The sequence below is a fragment of the Marmota flaviventris genome, chromosome 7, assembly GCF_047511675.1.
Source record: "Marmota flaviventris isolate mMarFla1 chromosome 7, mMarFla1.hap1, whole genome shotgun sequence".
NCBI lineage: Eukaryota > Metazoa > Chordata > Mammalia > Rodentia > Sciuridae > Marmota > Marmota flaviventris.
In genome coordinates this window covers 139,955,177-139,977,683 of record NC_092504.1, presented here as the reverse complement: position 1 = coordinate 139,977,683, position 22,507 = coordinate 139,955,177, and the positions used below count along the sequence as shown (strand labels likewise).

The 22,507-nt window shown below is 40.3% G+C and overlaps 1 protein-coding gene across 1 annotated transcript in view; it reads left to right on the top strand.

Annotated features, from left to right (window-relative positions):
- The window catches only part of Fat4 (FAT atypical cadherin 4), a 153,526-nt gene extending 138,417 nt beyond the window's left edge, over window positions 1-15,109 (top strand). The window contains exons 13-17 of the mRNA XM_027926740.3: window positions 429-608; window positions 2,843-2,967; window positions 5,185-5,402; window positions 9,817-10,078; window positions 12,155-15,109. Coding sequence (XP_027782541.2) covers window positions 429-608; window positions 2,843-2,967; window positions 5,185-5,402; window positions 9,817-10,078; window positions 12,155-14,016 — 2,647 coding nt within the window. The 3' untranslated portion in view covers window positions 14,017-15,109. The remainder of the gene's footprint in view (window positions 1-428; window positions 609-2,842; window positions 2,968-5,184; window positions 5,403-9,816; window positions 10,079-12,154) is intronic.
- The last annotated feature ends 7,398 nt before the right edge of the window (window positions 15,110-22,507 follow it).

The following is a 22,507-nucleotide window of genomic DNA, read 5'->3' as shown; positions in this document are numbered from 1 at the left end:
CAAAAGCACCCTCCAGTTTATTAAGAACAGAGAAAAGCACACACCTTGAGCTGCACTAGTCCACTGGCTGGCAGACCATCTCTAGAGAGACCGGAGCTGATGCCAGCGGGGGAGTGGCCCTGCTTTCTCGCGGTCTGTCTGCACAGCTGCTTCTTGCTGACTCAGCATTGTCGCATAGGTCAAATTTGACTAATTTAAAATACGATTTTCACAACTTTTATTATTTTTTAGATCTTGAAAACCAAACAACCCTGCAGGTCTCTTTTTTGGGGGCACCCGTGCCAACCTGCAGTGTTTTCCATTGATGTTTACCACACCATAACATGTGCAAGAAAAAGTCGGATTTACTTTTATTCCCCCCAAACTAAGCACTTTTCAGAAATCTCTCGTGTTAGTCCTCATTTCCTTATCTTCCCTTTCTTATTCAGGACTCTGGATGTTCAGCCAAACCGGGTCACAGTTGGAGGTATCAGATCGCTGGAGCCCATCCTGCAGAGGAGAGGACACGTGGAAAGCCATGACTTCGTGGGCTGTATCATGGAGTTTGCGGTCAACGGAAGGCCTCTGGAACCCAGCCAAGCCTTGGCAGCCCAGGGCATTCTGGATCAGTATGGATTCTTTCTTGTAATTTTGGAGAAAAATGCAGAAGTATATGCTAATTAGACATCCAAAGATGAAATTATTGTGCCCAATTCCCTAAAAATGCCACATTTTAAATTATAAATCTCTATTTATAGCTGATAAATTTTATTTGGCATACAGCGTGATACCTAATTAGGCAATTTTAATTTTCTGGAGTCTAAGAAAAATATCTATGTGTGCATGCATGTGCACATGTGTTCACCCTTCCTTACAGAGCTGGGAAGATCAAATGCACTTAGGAGATGAAGGAGCTCAGCATGTTGCCATATGTACATGTTAGCTATCATGTTCACAGAACACTTTGTTTGAAATTAATTTTACTAATAGACATGTATGTGTTCTCAAAACCTTGACACAGTTTGAACAGCTAATTTCTTTCTTTTTATTTATTTATTTTGGTAATGGGGGTTGAACCCAGGGGCACTTTACCACTGAGCCACATCCCCAGCCCCTGACAAAGTTTCTCTAGGTTGCTTAGAGTCTTGCTAAATTGCTGAAGCTGGCCTCGAACTTTTGGTCCTCCGGCCTCAGCCTCTTTAGTTGTTGGGATTACAGGAGTGCTTGGTTTAACAGCTAATACCTTAATTAATTATAAACTCTAAGACTTTTTAAAGATTTGATTATATATTAGGTTGCCAGCAATGACTTAGGAACTACAAAAATCACATTTTATTTTAAAAATTGTTCTTGCTTCCTTTGAAAATGTGAAAAATTCAGGGGAAAAAAAATGTAAAGAAGAAAATAAAAATAATCTATGACCTATCCACCCAGGAACAGATACCCTTAGGTTATTATCATGTTCATGCCTGCCTAGTATCCCATAATATGAATGTGCTCTATTTTAACTACTGTTGTACACCATAGTTGTTTTCAGTTTTATCAACATATTAGTAGCCCTGTGATCAGCATATTTTCACAAAAATCTTTGCTGACATTATTTTCCTTGGACAAGATCTCTAGAAATAAAATGGTAAAGACAAATCTGTGAATAACTTCCAGTGTTTCCAACTTAAGGATTCTATGCCATTTGGCATTTTTCTTTTTCCTACATTTTTATTGTTCTGCTCAAAGGGGCATCATCTCATTATGATTATTGACAGAAGAGTACAGACAGGGCTGAGACTTCTTACCACTGGTGATGTAGTTCCATGTACTTCCCTCTGAATCATTCTCCAAGTTCACACAAACACATTTGTAAATATGAATTTTTTTTCTCTTGAGTATATGCTTTTAAGTCAAACCTGCTTGGCCATAGCTTCCAAGCCTTTCTTGGACTCCTCTCTCCCTACTCTCAGCCTTCCATTAGCCACAGTGACATTCTGGGAACAAATCAGTTCCTGTTGCCACTCTGCTGTCAAGGCTGCAGTAGCTCCCGTCTCCTGGGTAACAGTGGAGAGTCCACACCTGGGTCACGCACCCTTCCTGACCCGGCCTTCCTTCCTTCCCAAGCACACCACCTCCGCTTGTGCGCCTGCTGCAGCGGACTCTCCCCTTGGCCTTCCTCAGAGGTGTGGGTCCACCTTCACGTCAGGGTGTCCCCCTGGCCGTCCCCTCTGCTGGACTGATCTTATCACATGCTGCCTGCCTTTGCCCAGCTTTCCGTAAAGACGAATCCTTCCCTCCCCGTCCAGTTCAGAGGTCCAGGAACCCACACTTCTCCTACCCTTCCTCTGAGTTATTCCGCAAAACTTCCCTCCAACAAGCGACGTGTTTAAGGAATGTTTTTGTTGTTGTCTGTCTCTCCCAAAGGAAAAGATGGTACTTCATGATGCCTGGATTTATTTTCATCACTTACCTCTGTGCTTAGACCCAAAGCTGGCATATAAGTAGGCATTCCATAAACCTTAGTAGCTTGCTGAGGAATGTGGCATCCAGTCTAGATGTGGCACCTGTAACCTGTTAGCCCGAGGTTCCATGTGTCCAACATGTCTTACTTGAATAAGCACTGACTTAAAGAACGCATGTCCCCCCTTCTGTTGTTGCATAAGGTATTATTTTTATTTAATCTTCTCTTTTACTCCCAGGTGGATGTTGTGTTACATGACATTCTCATTTGATTAGTTGATTCCAATGTCTTGTAACCTGAGCTTCGAATGATTGCTTGAAATTATACAGGTGGATAAAAAGTCTAGATCTGTGTTTAGCAACTTCCTCCCATCCTGTTTGTGCTTTATGGCTCTCTGTTGTGACTTTATCTTAGATGCCCTCGACTCGAAGGGGCTTGTACTCGCAACCCCTGCCAACATGGAGGCACCTGTACAGACTACTGGTCCTGGCAGCAGTGTCATTGCAAAGAGGGACTGACGGGGAAATACTGCGAAAAATGTACGTAAATGGCTCCGCTTCTCCTGGAAGTTAAATAGTCACGACAAGTATAAAGACATGAGCCTAAAATACACATTTAAAATTTAAATTATCTTTTCATTCTAAATAGTCAAAATATTAAATATGTAATAATTGGTAAAATACAATGATATTCTTCTTTATTTTATTTTTTTAAAAATAATTAATTTATTTATTTTAATCAGGTATATATGACAGCAGAATGCATTTTGATTCATTGTACACAATTGCAACACAACTTTTCATTTCTCTGGTTGTACACGATCTAGTGTCACACCACATGTGCAGTTGTACAAGTACCTAGGGTAATGACGTCCATCTCATTCCACCATCTTTCCTGCCCCCATGCCCCCTTCCCATCCCTTCCCCACCATTGCCCAATCAAGTTCCTCCATTTTTCCCATGACCCACAACATAATGGATTAGCATCCACTTATCAGAGAGAACATTTGGCCTTTGGTTTTTTGGGGGATTGGCTTACTTCACTTAGTATGATATTCTCCAGCTCCATCCATTTACCTACAAATACCATAATTTTATTATTTTTTAATGCTGAATAATATTCCATTGTGTATATATATCACAGTTTCTTTATCCATTCATCTATTGAAGGGCATATAGGTTGGTTCCACAGTTTATTGTGAATTGAGCTGCTATAAACATTGATGTGGCTACAAGATAATGATATTCTTAATTTAGTTTTTTTAGCTGAGAAAAGTGACATCCTTTCAAGGAGTTACTTACTAATTAAATCTTCAGCTTTCATTTTATGAATATATTTTATTGAATTATTTTTTTTTGTTATCTAAAAGAATGCTAGGCAACTCAAAAGGTCAGGTGCTGCAGTCAAGCTGTAATTTAATATCATCCACCATTAGGGAATATTTCTCTGGTTAATTTTTTGTGCTTAGTAGAAAAATATACATAGTAAATCACTGCAAATATTGCGAAAAACATAATACAATAGCAGCATAATATATTACAATGAAGGTGAGATTTTCAGTGTGCAATCAGTTGGAATTGGTTCTGAATATTACTTTCTAAATCCTTCATTAGTTACTTGTCTTTTACTCCCTGGTTTTATTTTTAATAAGACATGAATGATAAGCAAACCATCATTAGACAATGATATAATTTCAAGCTGTATATTCCACTAACTACATCTAATGGGACCTCTTTAATAAGAATAACTTTATTTTCAAATAAGTGGTTACTATTTAATTCAACTACAGGTATCTGATTACTTTTTCAGGACTCACTTGACTTTATTATAATATGAGAATGTATAAAAATACATGATAAAATTTAGGATATCATATCTAAAAGATCTGAGTAGCAGAAAGTATAATTGTATACAGTTATTTCAGATCTATTAAAAGCATAGGAAAAGTATGCTGTCACATGATATTTCTTAAAATAAGTGAGCATCTAGGAAGTAGAAACTAATAAATCTGGAGTATGAGATGAGCCATTGGCTTGAGAAATGCCTGAGACTCATTGTCTTAAATTGATGTAGGATTCACACCTGTAAATTCCACCTTTTTAAAGCACACCATCCAGTACTGAGATATCTTTGACTCCATTTCCTTTCTTTTCTTCAGTTTTGTCATTGGTTTAAACTTTCGTGCTTCTGGACTGTGAACATTTTAGCACATTATTATAAATTTTAATTATGCATAATGATTACACATGATGATAAATTAAACTATCCACAATTACTGAAAATAAAATAAGTTTCAATTGTTAGTATTTGAGTGTATACCTCTTTAACCAAATTTCCAAAGATCAGCCAAAGATCAAAAGTCATTTTAACTAGTAAACATATTCATTTATGAATTTTGGAATTACAGTGAAATTGATTACAAACAAAATTTTCAAGTGCAAAATTCCAACAGGTGGCTAAGTCTCCGAATATTCATGATTTGTATCATGAGGCAAGAATTTTGTGAATATTTCCCAAGTGATTAATGACTGTCATAAAGTGTTTTACATTTCATGGTTCTGAAATGGATTTCAGCATCTGAAATACATTTATGTAATAATTCACAAATGGAAATCGCCTTTTTCCACAGTAGGATTAGAGCCATCATTTTCCCAAACTTAATATCTTCCTTGTCCTTTTTAATATGACTTGGGTCACTATAGAAAACGCTCTAAGTAACAGGCCCTTCACTCACTTCTCCTTCCCCTGGCTTCCAGCTGTCACTCCTGACACTGCCTTGTCCCTGGAAGGCAAGGGTCGCCTGGACTACCATGTGAGCCAGAACGAGAAGCGGGAGTACTTGTTAAGAGAGAGTATTCGTGGTGCCCCCCTGGAGCCTTTTGGGGTGAGCAGTCTGGAAGTCAAGTTCAGGACAAGAAGTGAGAATGGCGTTTTAATCCACGTCCAGGAAAGCAGCAACTACACCACCGTGAAGGTGAGACCGCGCGGGGGCTTCCTCAGGAGACCACCTGTGCCAGGGCTTCATCACCCTCCCTCTGTGTCTGTCCTCTCTATTATAAGCCAGCAGAGTTCTGACCAAGGCTGGGCACCCATCCAGTGCCATCTATCTTCACTATCCCTCAGGCACTGGCCAGGGGAACAAAGGTCCGAATAGGCTGGTTTCTAAACCCTCTGTCTTGGTCTAGAGGGCACCACTGCCAGGTGGGCAGCGCCAACAGAATCTGTTGCAATGTATTTTGTCTGGTAAAAAAAAAAAATGTATTGCTTTCCTCCTACTTTTAAGCAAAGCAAAACAAAAAGATAATGACTTTGAAATGGAAAAATGATATTCTCCAAGAATTATTTTAAATATTGATAGGTATATGTCATTGAGGGTTTATATTCAACTGCTGTCCAGGTAATTGCTGTGAGATGAAGTACATTTTGGATTTATTGTAAGTGAAATTTCACCTGATCTCTCCAAATAGTTTTGAATAATCTTTAAAAATTATACTTCATGGGAACAATGGATTTATTTTTCATTATCCTTTTACACATTATTTTCTTATCTATAAATAAGATGCTAACCTGGGGAATAACTTCATGACATGGGTGTTCCCACCAGCTCTGTGCTTCTGAAGTCCTGAAATGATTATTTTGCTTTCTTTCCCGCAAATAAGTCATCACCATGTGGATCATCAGTTTTTCAGTTTATTTTTTCATAACTGCTTTCCATTAATATAATTTTATATATTGCAATTATACTGATAATTTTTATATAAATTCTAGTAAATTCTCAAGAAAAATAAGACTAACTTGCTGAGTTCTTTTCACCTACATCTACTAAAAAATTCCTAAATAAAAAAGCAAAACACATAGGAAATTATTAGAAATTATTTGATTTAACTTACATATAATACTAAAAATAGATGTACTTTTCTAAATTTTGGACTTTTTAGTCTGAAAATTCTCATCTAAGCCAACCTTGATGATTAGGTTGCACATGCATATCTTCAGTAAGTAGTACAAAAACAAATCTTTTATTGAATTCTCAAATTACAGCCCCTTAATCTTTGCCAACCACGGTAATTTTGCTTCCCTGGGGACATTTTGCATTGTCTGAAGCACTGCTGACTCTCACAGTTGGGGGTGGAAGTGTTCCTGGCATCGACTGGGTAGAGATTCTGAATGCTGCCAAACACACTGGAATACACAGCACCCAGAGACAAAGACCCCTGAGGTCAAAGGCATCAGCCCCGCCCAGTTGGGGACACTCTGCCCTAATTCCATGCAGGAGAACATCCTTAGGTTAAAAGGTCACCCTCATTGTTGAAACAAAGATCCCGGTTCCGGAATTAATAAAAAAAAAAAATTATAGAGAACAGCTACAAGTCATTGGTAGATGCTAAAATTGGGTGTTCATAATTTTCTCTGGAAAGTGAGTTAGAAGCCAAGAAAGTAAAGGAGTAGAGGAAGAAGTAGACCTCCATCATCTATGAGAAGCATCTTGTTTTGAGAGGCTTTGACATTGAAGTCTGTGTGTCATACTTAGGCAGCTTCCAAGTCCTTGTGCCATGAAAATGACAAATCACTTCCAGCCAAGGAGTTCAGTCAAATTGCAGTGTGCTTGGAGGAATCGGAGACAGAATTTTTCTTCCTTAAGCTGAATGTCAGGATCCGTTTTTGTTATTGTAATTTCTTGCATATGCAAGAGGACCACAGCTTCTCAAGATGTTGTACATCCATAGCACATACTTAGAGATTTTCTTTTCTTGAAGCAAAAGTAAGGGCTAATGAATAGTCGATGACTAATTCAAGCCCAAATATGCATTTTTGGTGTGAAAATTCTGAAAATCAACTTTCCAGAGTTTAAGGGGCTCAGCATATAACGTGAATATACAAGGTGGCGGCGTGGAGGCCAGAAATAAGGAGAATTAAGTGGACTGTTAGAAAGTGGCTAATTTAACAAGTAAATTATTCAGATGGCAGGAATATGAACTGCTTATGAGGGCTGGGAAACTAGTTGGGACGAGTGTGACTTATCAGCTAGCTTATCAGAGTCAGGGTATCCTGGATTGTTTCTTTCTTTATTTTAACTCACTTTCTGACCAGTGCTTTTGCTTTCTTGCTTTCCACATTCTGAATCAGTCTCCCCCACCCCCTCCCACACATGCAGAGGTGAAAATGAGGGCGAATGTTGGGTAGACAGGGTTCTATGTGTTCAGAGGTGAGAGGGTGTCGGGAGGGGGCTATGTGAGGAGGGAGAAAAGTGCAGAAATGACAAGGTTTGTTCTGACAAATTAAAGAGAGAAAGGCTGAAGGAGAGCTTATCGGGGTGTACCTTTGTTGACACTGTATTTGAAGCATATCACAAACCTCCCTTCCTTCACAGCGTTATCAGGTAGCTCCATATTTGGAGTTCTTTGTTGTTAGTCAGGTGTTCAGTTTCATTTCTACTCCAAATCTGTTCTACTGTTTTGCCTGGTTTGTTGGTTTAAGTAAAGGTAGATGGGTCGTAGAGAATTAGAATAAGGGACTCAAACCTCTATATATTCAAAAACTAATAAATTAATGAGAAAAATGTATGTAGATAAACAACCGAGAAATAACTTAGCATGCTGTTCTGAAAGTTCGGAAGGATCTAGGTGTTAGGCGGAGTCTCATTAGAGAGAAGGAAAACATCAAGTGTGTGTCAGTCAGTTTGCATGGCTGTGACCAAAATGTCTAATGAGAACAACTCAGAGGAGGAAAGGTTTGTTTGGCTCAGGGTTTCAGAGTCTCAGTCCTTCCTGGCAGACTCCATTGCTCTGGGCTTGAGATGAACCCAACATCATGGCGGAAGGGCATGGTAGCCAGGTGGCAGACATAGTGAAAGGGGCCAGAGGGAAGATTAACCCTTCTAGGGCATGCTCCCAGTGACCCACCTCCTCCAGCCACTCCTGCCTGCCTGCAGTTACTACCCAGTATCCATTAAAATTATTAATCCATCATATGCATGAATCCACTGATGAGATCAGAGCTCTTCCTAACCTCCGAACATGGCTGCAGCCCCTGATGCATGAGCTTTTGGAGGGGACATTTCAGATCCAATCCATACATTAAGGACATTATAATGAGAACTTGCATTCCCAAACCCCACTCCTATTCTGTGGTGTATTCCAAGTGCTTCTTCATCAGAATTCCACTGAATAAGAGGATGGCATGGCGAGATCAAGTAGGGGAGAAGCACAGAGCTGGAGGAGGCCCTCGCCCAGTCTCCTTTACAAAGGGCCTCTGACTGTTCCTAAACTGGCCTTTCTGTTTTCATCACATCGTGGATTGCTGCCCACTGATGAAATGCTATTGTCATTTAATAGAATTTGTTATTTTCCATTCTGGGTTTGGTACCGAAATGTATTTTTATCTGGAAAGATTGCTTTAATAAACTATCACTCTACAAGTGATGTATGTAAATGTGGTGCACATATTTTCCAAAGAGTACAAATGAACTGATTTTAGTTCTACCAGATGTGTTTGTTGCTTGTGGAAATAGTGTTTGATCTGAGCGACGAGCTGATCATCCTCTGTTCCCTTCCTGTGCCACGTGGCACCCTTCCACCCTCTGCCTAGCTGTCCTGAAGGGATAGTGTTCCCTAAACCCAGTGTTCACCTTGCCTCGTAAAGTGTCTACACTGCTGCTGGCCATGCAGAGCTGGAAACTGGAGTGGAGCTTGCTGCTACCCAGGGCTCTGCCGGGTGAAGCGAAGGAAACCCAATCCCCTTAGATAGATGGAAAAGACAGCCAAAGGCAAGCCTTGCCCAGTCACCTCGTTAGTAAGAATCCACCCTTTATTCATCACAGTTTTTCCTCTCAAGAAATGATATAAATAATAGGCATCATTTTTTTTTTCCTAAAATTCCCGTGTCATAGATGAGAGGTAAAACAATTTATTCTTGTCTTTAGTTTTCCAACTCTGCTTCCTTTATGAAAGAGCATTCATTTTTCATCTTGCAAGTGGCTTTAGCATTTTTGATCACCATGGGCCTTTGATTAAATGTATTCTGTATTACCAATGGAATACACTTGCCACTGCCCTGGAAATAGAATCCCACAATGGTGTAATTTGCATATCTGAAGATAGCTATTATCCCACATTATTATCTCAATTGTGTTTTGGAAAATAACTATGCATCTTGAAAAATTAGCTTTAAATGTAAGAATCTCTGCAGAACTACTGAAATTTCTAAATGTAAATTATATGTTACCTAAAGTTATAGATACAATGTGTGTACATCTTCCAATACTACCAGACTTCTCAGCTATCCAGCTACTTTGGATTGATCAGTATTTTAAGGGTTGGTTCCATTCAAATATTTTTATTTGAGCATATCACATTTTAATTGCACATTATTTTTAATGTGTTTTCCAGATTAAGAATGGCAAAGTACATTTTACATCAGATGCGGGAATTGCTGGGAAAGTGGAGAGAAATATTCCTGAAGTGTATGTTGCAGATGGCCACTGGCATACCTTCCTAATTGGAAAAAATGGAACTGCTACTGTATTATCCATTGACAGGATCTATAACCGAGATATCGTCCACCCTACTCAGGATTTTGGTGGTCTTGACGTGCTTACTATATCTCTTGGTGGAATTCCACCTAACCAAGCTCATCGAGATACTCAAGCAGGTAAATGCTTCTGTGGAATAGAGTCATAAAGGAAAGGAAGAGTTGTTTCTCAAAAAGTGGGTGGTTTTGTGGTGAAGCTGGAAAAATCTACTTATTTACTATGAATCTCAGATATACTACTATTAAATCTACTTCACAAAACTAGTTGTATTTCTGATACTATCAATTATGAGTATTCCAAGACCATCTTAACTACCTGTAGAAAGTTTACAATTCATAATAAGCTCATGGACTTGGATGCTTGTGAATTTACCAGGCATGTATGTAAATGTTCACACATGTATTTGTTCATAGCCACTCTCCCCATGGAACTCATGAAACAAGGGAGAAAAACATCCATGAAATCCTAACACAAATATTACTTTAATCTATGAAAAATGATGTGAAGGGAGGATGTTGAATTTTAGAGATTTGTGAAAGAAAAGGAGAAGAAAGTGAAACTTCTGTGGGAAATTGGACATAGGTACTCATATCTGAATAATGAGTTCAGGTGTGAGTAAAAGATCAATTTATTTTGGAGAAAATTCTAGACCATGATGCAGTTTTGGTCTTACTTGAAGAACAATGGGAAGTTATTAAACACAAAAGTGTCAAGATTAGATATACAGGTGTATTAAAGATCTTTCAAGCCACATGGAGAATGAATTGGAAGACATGAGTGGACTTGTGGAAGTTATTTGGGAGGGTGTTGGCAGTGAACTGGGCAAGGTATCTGAGCTCTGATTAATGTTATAACCAAAGGGTTAGAAAGAAGTTGACTGGCAAGACATATTCTAAAGTAATATCAACCAAGCTGTTGGTGATTTTGGTAAAGTTCAGGGAGGTTTCTAACTTTTCAACTCAAGGAAGGGTGCTATTGCCAAGAGAGGACCCTCAATGTAGTGCAAAGAAACACACCTCTGGAAACACCAAGATTTTGATTTGACACAGTTTGGGCTTGAAGCACTTTTGAGAAAGAACTTTGGATGGATGGGCTGAAACTCAGGGGCAGACTTAGACTACAAATATAGAATTAGGTGTTTTCAGTGTCCACTAGAAAACTGCAGTATTGGGCCTGGTTGTGATAGATAACATGAGGGTGTGGCTGGAAAAGAAAGCCTGGGGCTTTTCTTACCTTGAGTAACTGTGAGACTTAATGGTTGTTTAGAAGAGACTGGGTCAAAAAAGAAAACTGTGTAATAAGAAGAAATCCAGTATTGTAGGAACCAAAGTAGGAGATGTCATAGAAGCTCTTAGAGAAAGTTTATTAGGGGTGGAAATGATGTTTGGGCGGAATGATGAGTCAAAAAAGAGGCAAAGACAAAATGTGAGACAGAGTAATGGAGTGAAAGCATAAAAGTTAAATTCCAGGTCACAAGTTCTTCCTATGTACTTACAGTATTTTAGAACGTAGATTATGCTAGATCAGAACAGATTCCTATGCTTTACACAGGAACAATGAAGCTGCATTAGTGCACTGCAGTCTAATAAAACACACACACACACATACACACACACACACACACATCATTATTACCCCCAAGGAGCCATTTTAGAATTTTTTTCTAACCCTGTGGTCTCAACCTCATGAAATATTAAAGCCACAGTGAACTCTCCATCCATCCTCTGGAGACACACTGAGCACTGTGAGAGCTAAGATTTTTCTTTTGCTCCCCAAGAAACTATGTTGGACTCCATGGGAATACTGTTACCTCCACTGATACTGCCTAGTCTTGTGGTTAAAGCCTTTGGCCTATTTTTCTGCTCTCAAAAAATAAATTTGATTTCTATGTAACTCTTGGTATGTGGGCTGTAGAAACAGACAAGTAAATAATTAAATCGAAGAAAAGAGGGAGACAAAGAAAACCCAGTCCAGTATTCCCTGAGTCTTACAACGGGTGAGGTCCAAGCAGCCAAGGTTCATTTTTGTGGGAATCTCACATCTTGCTGAGTTATGTCAGAAGGTGCACAGATACCCAGCCTTTGAATTGATGGTGGCTCTGAGAAGATGGTCCCCAGACTATCTTGAGGGGACTCCATAGCGTTTGAGTCCCGAGCTTCTCTAACATACTTTCCTGGGCTTTCTAAACCCTGCAGGGTTCGATGGCTGCATCGCGTCCGTGCTGTATGGTGGCGAAAGTCTCCCTTTCAGCGGGAAGCACAGCTTGGCTTCCATCTCCAAAACGGACCCCTCCGTGAAGATTGGCTGTCGAGGCCCCAACATCTGTGCCAGCAACCCCTGCTGGGGCGATCTGCTGTGCATCAACCAGTGGTACGCCTACAAGTGTGTGCCCCCAGGCGACTGCGCCTCGCACCCCTGCCAGAACGGGGGCAGCTGCGAGCCGGGCCTGCACTCGGGCTTCACCTGCAGCTGCCCGGAGTCGCACACGGGAAGGACCTGCGAGACCGTGGTGGCCTGCCTGGGCATCCTCTGTCCTCAGGGGAAAGTGTGCAAAGCCGGGAGCCCCGGGGGCCACGTGTGCGTTCTGAGCCCGGGCCCTGAAGAGCTGTCCCTGCCGCTGTGGGCCGTGCCTGCCATCGTGGGCAGCTGCGCCACCGCCCTGGCCCTCCTGGTCCTGAGCCTCATCCTGTGCCACCAGTGCCGGGGCAGGAAGGGCAAAGCGCCCGCGGAGGAGAAGAAGCCCAAGGAGAAGAAGAAGAAGGGAAGCGAGAACGTGGCTTTCGACGACCCGGACCACATCCCCCCCTACGGGGACGACCTGGCTGTGAGGAAGCAGCCCGAGGGGAACCCCAAACCCGACATCATCGAGCGGGAGAACCCCTACCTCATCTACGACGAGACGGACATCCCGCACGGCCCCGAGACCATCCCCAGCGCGCCGCTGGCCTCGCCCGAGCAGGAGATCGAGCACTACGACATCGACAACGCCAGCAGCATCGCGCCCTCGGACGCCGACATCATCCAGCACTACAAGCAGTTCCGCAGCCACACGCCCAAGTTCTCCATCCAGAGGCACAGCCCGCTGGGCTTCGCCAGGCAGTCGCCCATGCCCCTGGGCGCCAGCAGCCTGACCTACCAGCCCGCCTACGGCCCGGGCTTGAGGACCAGCTCCCTCAGCCACTCGGCCTGCCCCACCCCCAACCCCCTGTCGCGACACAGCCCCGCCCCCTTCTCCAAATCCTCCACTTTCTACCGGAACAGCCCCGCCAGGGAGCTGCACCTGCCAATCAGGGACGGGAATGCCCTGGAGATGCACGGGGAGGCGTGTCCCCCGGGCCTCTTCAACTACGCCACGCGGCTGGGGCGCAGGAGCAAGAGTCCTCAGGCCATGGCCGCACAGGGCTCCAGACCCGGGAGCCGCCTGAAGCACCCCACCGGGCAGATTCCCCTCGAGTCCTCTCCTCCTGTGGGGCTCTCCATTGAGGAGGTGGAGAGGCTCAACACCCCTCGCCCCCGCAACCCCAGCATCTGCAGCGCCGACCACGGGAGGTCTTCTTCCGAGGACGACTGCAGGAGGCCCCTGTCCAGGACCAGGAACCCCGCGGACGGCATTCCAGCGCCAGAATCTTCCTCCGACAGCGACTCGCACGAGTCTTTCACGTGCTCAGAAATGGAATACGACAGGGAAAAGCCCATGGTGTACACGTCCAGGATGCCCAAGTTGTCTCAAGTCAACGAGTCGGATGCGGACGACGAAGACAACTACGGAGCCAGACTGAAGCCCAGGAGGTACCACGGCCGCAGGGCTGAGGGCGGGCCCGGTGGCCAGGTGGCCGCACCCGGGGCAGCTGACAGCACTCTGCCCTTGAAGCTTGGCCAGCCAGCAGGGAACTTCAACTGGGACAACCTTTTGAACTGGGGGCCTGGCTTTGGCCATTATGTAGATGTTTTTAAAGATTTGGCGTCTCTCCCAGAAAAGGCAGCAGCAAATGAAGAAGGTAAAGGTGGGCCGACTAAGCCAGTCCCCAAAGAAGGGGAAGCAGAGCAGTACGTGTGACGTTGTTGACATGCTGGCACGACGAAATGCGAGAGCGAGAAACACTCAAACCACGACAAGACGGCCAGCTAGGTCGGGCCACAGTTGAGAACAGGCCGGTATGGACTGGTGGTCGAGGGAAACATTGAAAATAATAACCAGGATGCTGCTGAAACAGCCTCAGAACAACTGTTTAATTTAAATACGCTTGGTTGGATTTGTTTTCCCGCATGCATTGTATTTTGTAGCTAGTTACGTGGCATGCAACATTTGAAAAGTTTTGCTTATTTACCAGTGTTTGGTTTGTGATTTTGAAATTAATACGGTTACCATGGCAGCAAGAACTTGTGCTTTCATAGTGCGTATGTGTATTGTCTCCATTGTATTATTATAATTATGTTTTACATTGCAAGATCCCTGAGGTTTAACCCATCCTTGTGTACAGTGTAGTGAAGATCCTTCCCATCCTTGAAGGAAAGACCATGAACACTTTTCAGAATTATAGATTCCATATACGATGGTGCTCAGAAATGGCTGAGTATTTGCTTAAGTTTTACATGACAGTGGGTACTAAAATGAAGTCATTTTGTTCAGCACTTTAACTCTTTCTTACGAAATCATGTTAAAACTTCTGAATCTTTTTTGCAAACAGTTGTGGCCTCCTGACTTTCCTCAGGCTTTCCCTGAGGAACGAAACAACCGCGTGTTGGCCCCCACATGCCCCTCCCCACTGCAGAGTGATGATCCAGAGAACTTCTAAGAGACTTTTAAAAGCTATTTATTGAAAACAAAATGTTCTATGCTTTTAACATGTTAACAAATTGACCTAAGCAAAGCCTGTGATTGGACTTCTGTTTTATCCATTCAACATTTTCCCAAGTACCCAGTTTTTATAATTTATATAAAATCAAATTGCAACATTTCTTACTTTTTGTCATTTTGTAGATCATTTTTTAATACTGTGTAAAAACTTTTTTTACACCTATGCTGTGTTTTTGATACTGATATTTTCCTATGCTGAATAGTTTTCTTACTTTCAGGGAAGGTAAGAAAATACCTTTTTTACATTTGTTACTTATGTAACGTTCATATTTTTCACATTTTGATATTTGTAACATACTGTATGCTTTCTACTTGTAAATGCCAACAATAGAATTAAAATATTTATTTAAAATACTTTGTATTCAGAGTGTAACATTGAAACTTTTATTTTTATATAGGCTTTGGCTGCCCAGTTGAGGGTACACTCTATTTGTCAATAGAGTATAGCAAGTAGAACTATATATATATGGATAGAATCATCTTCTTTTCAAAAACACCACTGTGGATAATTCCCAGAACAGCATTTAAAAGTCGCTTTAGTGCATCCCTACTCATTAGAGTTATTGGATGTTCCCATTTTCATGAAACTGATTTGAGCATTGTAGCAATAAAGGTTGGGAAGTTCCCAGTAGAATATAGTCACTGAAAGCCAGTTCTGAACCAGGCTCATAGTTATAGAAGCAGCAATGATTTAAAGTGAATTATGGAAAAGTGTCTGGGTCTGATTTTCTCCAAGGATCCAGCTAAAATTTTCTACGTCCAGTTGTAAGGAGGAGGAATGACTGTGAAGGCTATGCTGCATATACCTCTCTTTACTGAATTGATCACTCTGCTGCCGAAATCTCAACAAAGTTTATGTACTATCTTAGCCAAAACAAACCTTTCTTTTCTAGAAGTCACCCAACAGAGGAACAACTCAGGGGGAAAAAAAAAAAGGACAATGGTATAAAAGAGGATCAATTTGTGTCAAATAGTTTTACCTTAAATAGAAAGACCTGTAAAATTACTGTGCAGCCTCAGAATTTTTTAGAATTAAATATCTTCCTTAATCTTAACATTTGTTGGGGGTATTCTCCCTTAATACTGACTATGTCGTAATGATGAAGGGTTTTAAAATATGTAGACATTTTGTTTAGTGAAATATTTTACATTAATATCAGCAGGTTGAGATATATGCCAGAAATATTCTGTCATTTAATAATTTTGAGACTTTTAAAAAATATTTCAGAATAGGATATAAAATGTAGATTTCACTTTAAATTATTTTTATTGACTGTGGTTTAGACACTGAATGTGGGGCCCTAATCTCACCCCCTCCTCTGGTACCTTTGAGGAGCCAATATGCTTTAGTAGTAAAACTCCTATGAGTTTTAGTATTATGAGTTTATTTCCCAAATATGGGAGCACGTTGATGACTTTGTTAACTCGAAAACAGAATCGGTTAATAGGTTTTTCCCTGAGAAACTCTGAAGCATCTCAGTGTCTTCAAGGATAGAATTTCAGAACAGAGCTAAAAGCAAAAAGAGAAATGTGGTTATAGCTAAGGGTTGAATGGAAAGTACCTCACCCCAGGGCTCCCTCTTCTTTTTCTCCAGGAATTCTTCCTCTTCTCTTGATCAGTCAATCCCAGCTTAGGAATAAGGTGGCATTCCTATAGGAAAATTTCTAGTGTATTTTTGTCTTGTTGGAATCTTTCCCATTGAAGCAAGAACCAGTATTTGTTTCGTAACAAATCAAAAATCTATGAAAGGAAAGTCTCCCTTAAGATGGAGAATAATGTTTAATTACTGGAGTCCTAAAGGGACACAGCGTAGATACTGGGGAAAGAGATTCATAGGCATTTTGACAAGTGGTAATCCCCCCAGTAAATGGCTGCCTGCATGCTCACACCTCACACCATGACCATGGGATTCTGATCAAACCCCTGGAGGGCTTTATTGGATGTCCTGGAACCCAGTCACTCACTCTGTCCTCCTCTGCGTCTTTGACCTGGATGGGTCATTACCCACTGTCATGGAGGTGGTGTTTCTTGCTTTCCTCTTTGTCATGGATGTTGATGTTACTTACTTTCAAGCAAATTGAAATACTCTCATGGACATACTGCCAGCAAGGGCCAGAAGCAGGTGACCACAGCCAGAAGATGCTGCCCAGCACTGACCTCAGCCACTAAGTTCCTTAGAGAATGTTGCTCTGGTTTTTAAGAGTGTTTCTTGAAGTTTAGAAGTTTCTACGTTGGCTTCATTGACAGCTTGTTAAGATAAATTAAAACCATTTTAACACATGGAAACTGAGCAGAGCCTGGGGCGCAGCTCCCACAGGCTGCTGTTTGCCAAGGGCTCCCCAGCGCTGGGGTTGATGGGGAACACAGTGCTGGCACTCTGGACAGTTGTGTCATTTATAAATACTTTATTTATAAGAAAAAATTAGATGCATTACTGAGCAACTTTATTACTTCCAGACATTCCATGTAAGAACAAATCACTGTTATCATGTAAATTTATATTATTTTATCTGAACTTAACAGTATGGTAAAGTGCATCTGGAAAGCAAGGATGATTTAAGATTTTGAATTAATAATTCAGCATTGCGATTTTACTTTCCCCATTCTATTTTATGTCACAGATTTAAAAAGGGCTGACATTTCAAAATGACTGAATTTACCTTCCCTTAGGAAAAATAAGCCTAGAAATGAAATATATTTTAGTACATTGTCAAGCCTTCCTGTGTGAAGTAAAATATTAAACCCTATAATTAATCTGGCATTTGTCCTTTAAAGATGTTTTGAGTGAAATGCCACATTACTAATGTTTGATACAACCAGTAGTTTTAATGGTTAATCAGTTCAAGTGTTATAGGCTGGCATTGTATACAAATTCAATATTTTCACTTATCGTTAGTGAGGGGAAAGTCACTATGTTCTAGTAAAGTTTAACTCCGTTATGGTAAATCTGGTGCAAATGAATATCAATGATTCACTCCTAACATAGCCTATGCATCCATGGCAATAATCGTAAACAAACATATTCTTCACTAACAACCCTGAAGTGCAAATTCTTTAATAAAGAAATAAATTGAACTTCAAAGAAATTCAACATCCTGGGCTAAATTTAATCACAAACATAATTAATGCCCTTTACATGCCAGGTACTCTTCTATCTTATAGGAACAAAATTGTGAAGAAAAGTGACAAAGAACAGCCTGGATGAAACGCAAATTCTAAAAGAGGAGGCTTACACTCAACCCTCAAAACAGCAGTAACCATGGAGGATAATATCTAGTTATGTTAAGAAGGTCCAGGCTAAAGCAGGTTCACAGTAGAGTGTGTGTGCTAGCTTAGATCAGGGGTCAGGGGGAACTTTCTGGAGATTGACGCTTGCTCAGAGACTTGAATGGTGCAGGTGAGTTGTGAACACCCCTACTGTGTCACGTTTGTGGGCAGAGGCTGTGGCCTGGGAAAGCAGCCTGAGGAGACTGTTCCACTTTAGGGAAGCAGCCAGAGAGTCAGCCCGGCCAGACCATTGTGGACATTGGAAAAGACGGCACCCAAATATATATATGGTGAGAAAGTGGCTATTAGAGCAGGCCCAGAAACAGGATCCTCGTTGAAGCAGGTCTTCAGATGGGAAGTGAACCCTGAGAACGTGGGCATCCTTCACTCTGCACGGAGGGCCAGCAACCAGAAGACAAAGTGGGACGTGCATGATCCGGCTGAAGGTCTGTGCCAATGAGGGTTGATTGATGCTGTCCTTTATGACTACACAGTGCTGGAGGGACAGTAACAGGAAGCCTGCTAAGATGCTTAACAGCAAAGTAGTCTGTTTCCTTGTGACTGACTCATTTGTATATCCTAAGTATAAAGTACCTACCGATGGGGCGGTTGTAGAAATTGTCATTTTACAAGTCACATTCACTTTTGAAGTGGATCATTCATAAGGAAAAAAAAATTCAAAGTGCATGAGAAGGATGCATATTGGAGGGAGGGAGTGATGATAGAGAAGAGGTCTCTAAGACATGACAGCAAATCTATGCTGGAATTCAAAGCAACTGAGGGCTGACCAAATAGCCTTTTTTTTCTTAATATTTTTTTTTAGTTGTAGATGGACACAGTACCTTTATTTATTTATTTTTATGTGGTGCTAAAGATTGAACACGGTGCCTCACGCATGCTAGGCAAGCACTCTACCACTGAGCCACCATTCCAGCCCCCCAAATAGCTTTTAAGATGTGCTTTACTTTTTAGAATAAGTATAGCAAACTCCAAATTTGCATCATCAACAAACATTTTTTGAAGTGTGTTGAAATTTCAGAAGGAAGAATGCTGAAATGAGATTAAGATGTAAAGACATATTTTTGGAGTTAACCATGAAAACTCTTGGGAAAGTCTTTTTTTGTGCTGTAGAAGGTGCCTCTGTTGGAGCCAGGGTTGTGTTAGAATGCACATAGACAATTCTGGGAGCTTATTGTTTAAGTGAATGTAGATAACCTAAAGAATATTTACATTTAGGAAAGGAATGTATTGGAGGAAGGACAGACTCATCAAATATTCATGTAGCATGTGATAGAGTCCATTTCTGAAGAAACGAGAAGACCACAGAATTCTTAAAAACACTTCACCAAAGGGCAGATGATTTTCAGGTGACCCATTTGGAAACTTACAACTTTATTAGTTTATGAATTAGTTTGCCAAACTCCCAAATCAGGTTTCAAAGAACAAAGTCGGTCACCATGGTATTCTGGCAGAAAGATGGGATCATAATCTATGTACCATTCTAGCCCAAATAAAATAACCAACGATGTACAAAGTTCCTTGGCAATGTCACTGAGTTCCCCATCTCAAATTGAAAACATATTGCATGTGGTACAGATGTTGATCAAAATAAGATTCCATTTTGCCAGAGCAGTCAGCTTGCTCAGACAGTCTTCCCCAGCTCTGTCTGCCAGTCACAGGCCAGAGAGCTGCCCCAAACAGGGATGTTGACACTTGACTTTGAAATCACAAAGTAAAATATTATAGGAAAATATCCCTTTAGAAAAACAGTATAATTAAGACAATAAATTGTATAACCTATTTCCCAAACTGGTAATTATTTTACAGCTATGAGTTGGAGAGAAGAGAAAGATATTGTGTCCCAAAGCAGGGGTAATGCTGCCCTGAAGGTCAGATGCTAAGATGAATTCTTTGTGGGACGGTGGTGATACATTTGGAAAGGGGTTTGGATAAATAGAAAATGAAAAGAGGGATGTTTGGCAGAACTGTCAATCATCAAGTAACTTGAATTGACAATCAACTACTATTTAACAATAAACCATTTCTATCTTAAAAAGTCTTCTCTAATCTAAGCAGAAAGCTGTGGGCAGACCCATTGATATGAGGAGAAAATATCTCTATCTATCATCTATCTATCTATCTCTCTGTGTCTCTATCTATCTGATATGTTTTCTTTTAAATTTTAAAAGAGAGTTTTGAATAGTATTTCAAAAAAGATGATGGATTGGGTCTGTTAATATAATAAGCTAGCAAAAAATATATTTTTAAAATGCAGTTTTAAAATGCAGAAAAAATATATTTTCATTTGAAATTTTCTTAATTTATGCAGCTTTAGATCAAGAATAGATTGAGTCCGAGACATGCTCAGCAGATTTAAAGCAACAAAGCCAATTATAACTCACAGACAGCTTTCTATTCATATTAAAGAACAATTCTTGGCCTTGCTGCATTTAGTGGCTACTTTTGAAGAGGTATTTGTGGCATATAGAATTAGAAAATAGCTTTGCCTTGTAAATTAGCTTGTGAGTCTTGTTAACACATCCCTGATTTAATTTGCTCATGTTAGTACTCTGGGCCAATCACTATGGAAAGCTCTGAGAATAAAAAATGACTCTTGCCTTCAAGAAGCTTGCAATTTTGAGTGACAGGATTCTTTCTCTGATCAGTACTTATTTGCAAACTCTGTTTTCAGAGAATTACTGAAGTATTTCCAAAAAAATCTGTATTTATAGTAATGTGCACCCCACATGCAATATAATCAATGTAATCAATTATTTCCTAAACTTTGGCAATCAACTGCATTTTAAAAAGCAATTAAAAATAGATTTAGTAAACTTTAAAGAGTATTTAAGGCAATTTCCACTATTTTCAGCATTTCTTACTTTACCTAATTATATGAGATTAAATTACATTTCCTGGTATTTAAAAGCTATTGCCACGAACTAACTCCCAGCTTTGGACATCAAATCCTACTGATTTTGAAGTTGGTTCATTTGGTTTCAGGCTAATACTTTGTCATAGATGTTGGTGTCATCTCCAGTAAAGAGCATATGAGTTCACCCAGGTTGATCATGTTCTGCTGAGTTTGTGGTAAATATAGCTGATGTTTAAATTGGTTCAAATTACTGAATAATTACTTCTGACATCTGTCTAGCTGTCTCAAGGTTCCCTTTGCCGTCCTGTTCCAGTGCCATTAACTTTCCACTTTAATTTCTCTAGTCCTCACACAAGTTGTTATAGGACCCATTTGTGGCAATATTATGTGGAAAGGAGACAGTCAAAGCTTTGAAGTTAAAAAGGAACCCAAATGATTCATTTTTTTCTGACAGTTTTGCTTTTCCAATAATATATTTTTCTGGTTATTCTGCAGAAACTGAATAAAATATCTGTGTCCTGGTTTTGCTGCAAATTTCCTCTGGCAACCTAATTTCATGTTACACTTTAACACTTTCACTTAAAAAGAACTGCACATATTCTAAACCGTGCAAATAGTGCAAAAATTTTTATAGGCTGCATGATCATCAGGAGATAATTGCAAAATACAATCTAATGCAGTCATGGTACACATAATGTTACTTTCATTAATGTCCCAAAGGGAGTTAAATATATCTTTATATACCGGATTCTAAAATACATTTTAGAACAGTAACTCTGCTACATTTTTGATAATATTAATCAGAGAATTTGGTTTTGTTTTGTGGCAATATCAACCCAACCAAATGTTATATTTTGTTTAATAAGTTAAATGCCTGTATAAAAGCAAAAAAAAAAAAAACTTTTATATTTATTGGTAACATTGTCTAACAAAGACAACACAGAATAGTGAATGATGTGTCCCTTGCAGCCAGGAGTAAAACATCCTGATTGTCATATCAACAAACATTGAATACTTTGGAAGTACTTAGAATTTTATCTTTCATGCTGTGTCTCAATTTCTGGGACAATTGAGACTTTTGAAAGGCAACTTCAGAGACAAGCAAAGAAATGAATTTCTTTCTTTCTTTCTTTTTTTGGTACTGGGGATTCAACTCAGGGGCACTCGGTCACTGAGCCACATCCCCAGCCCTACTTTGTATTTTATTTAGAGACAGGGTCTCACTGAATTGTTTAGTGACTCGCCATTGGTGAGACTGGCTTTGAACTCACAATGCTCCTGTCTCAACCTCCTGAGTCTCTGGGATTATAGACATGCATCACCGCACCTTAAAATTCTCAGATTTTTAAGCTAAGGTAATATCTTCAATATTTCCCTTAATGTTAAAATTGTTTTTTTATTCAGGATCCTGACAAGGCTAATTAATAAAGGAAAGAAAAAAGCAGTAAATCTAACAGAGTCCATTGACATCCTATGAAAGCAACTATGATATAGAAACTCACATTCACACACAGACCAACACAGCGAATAATGGTAGCACATCTGAA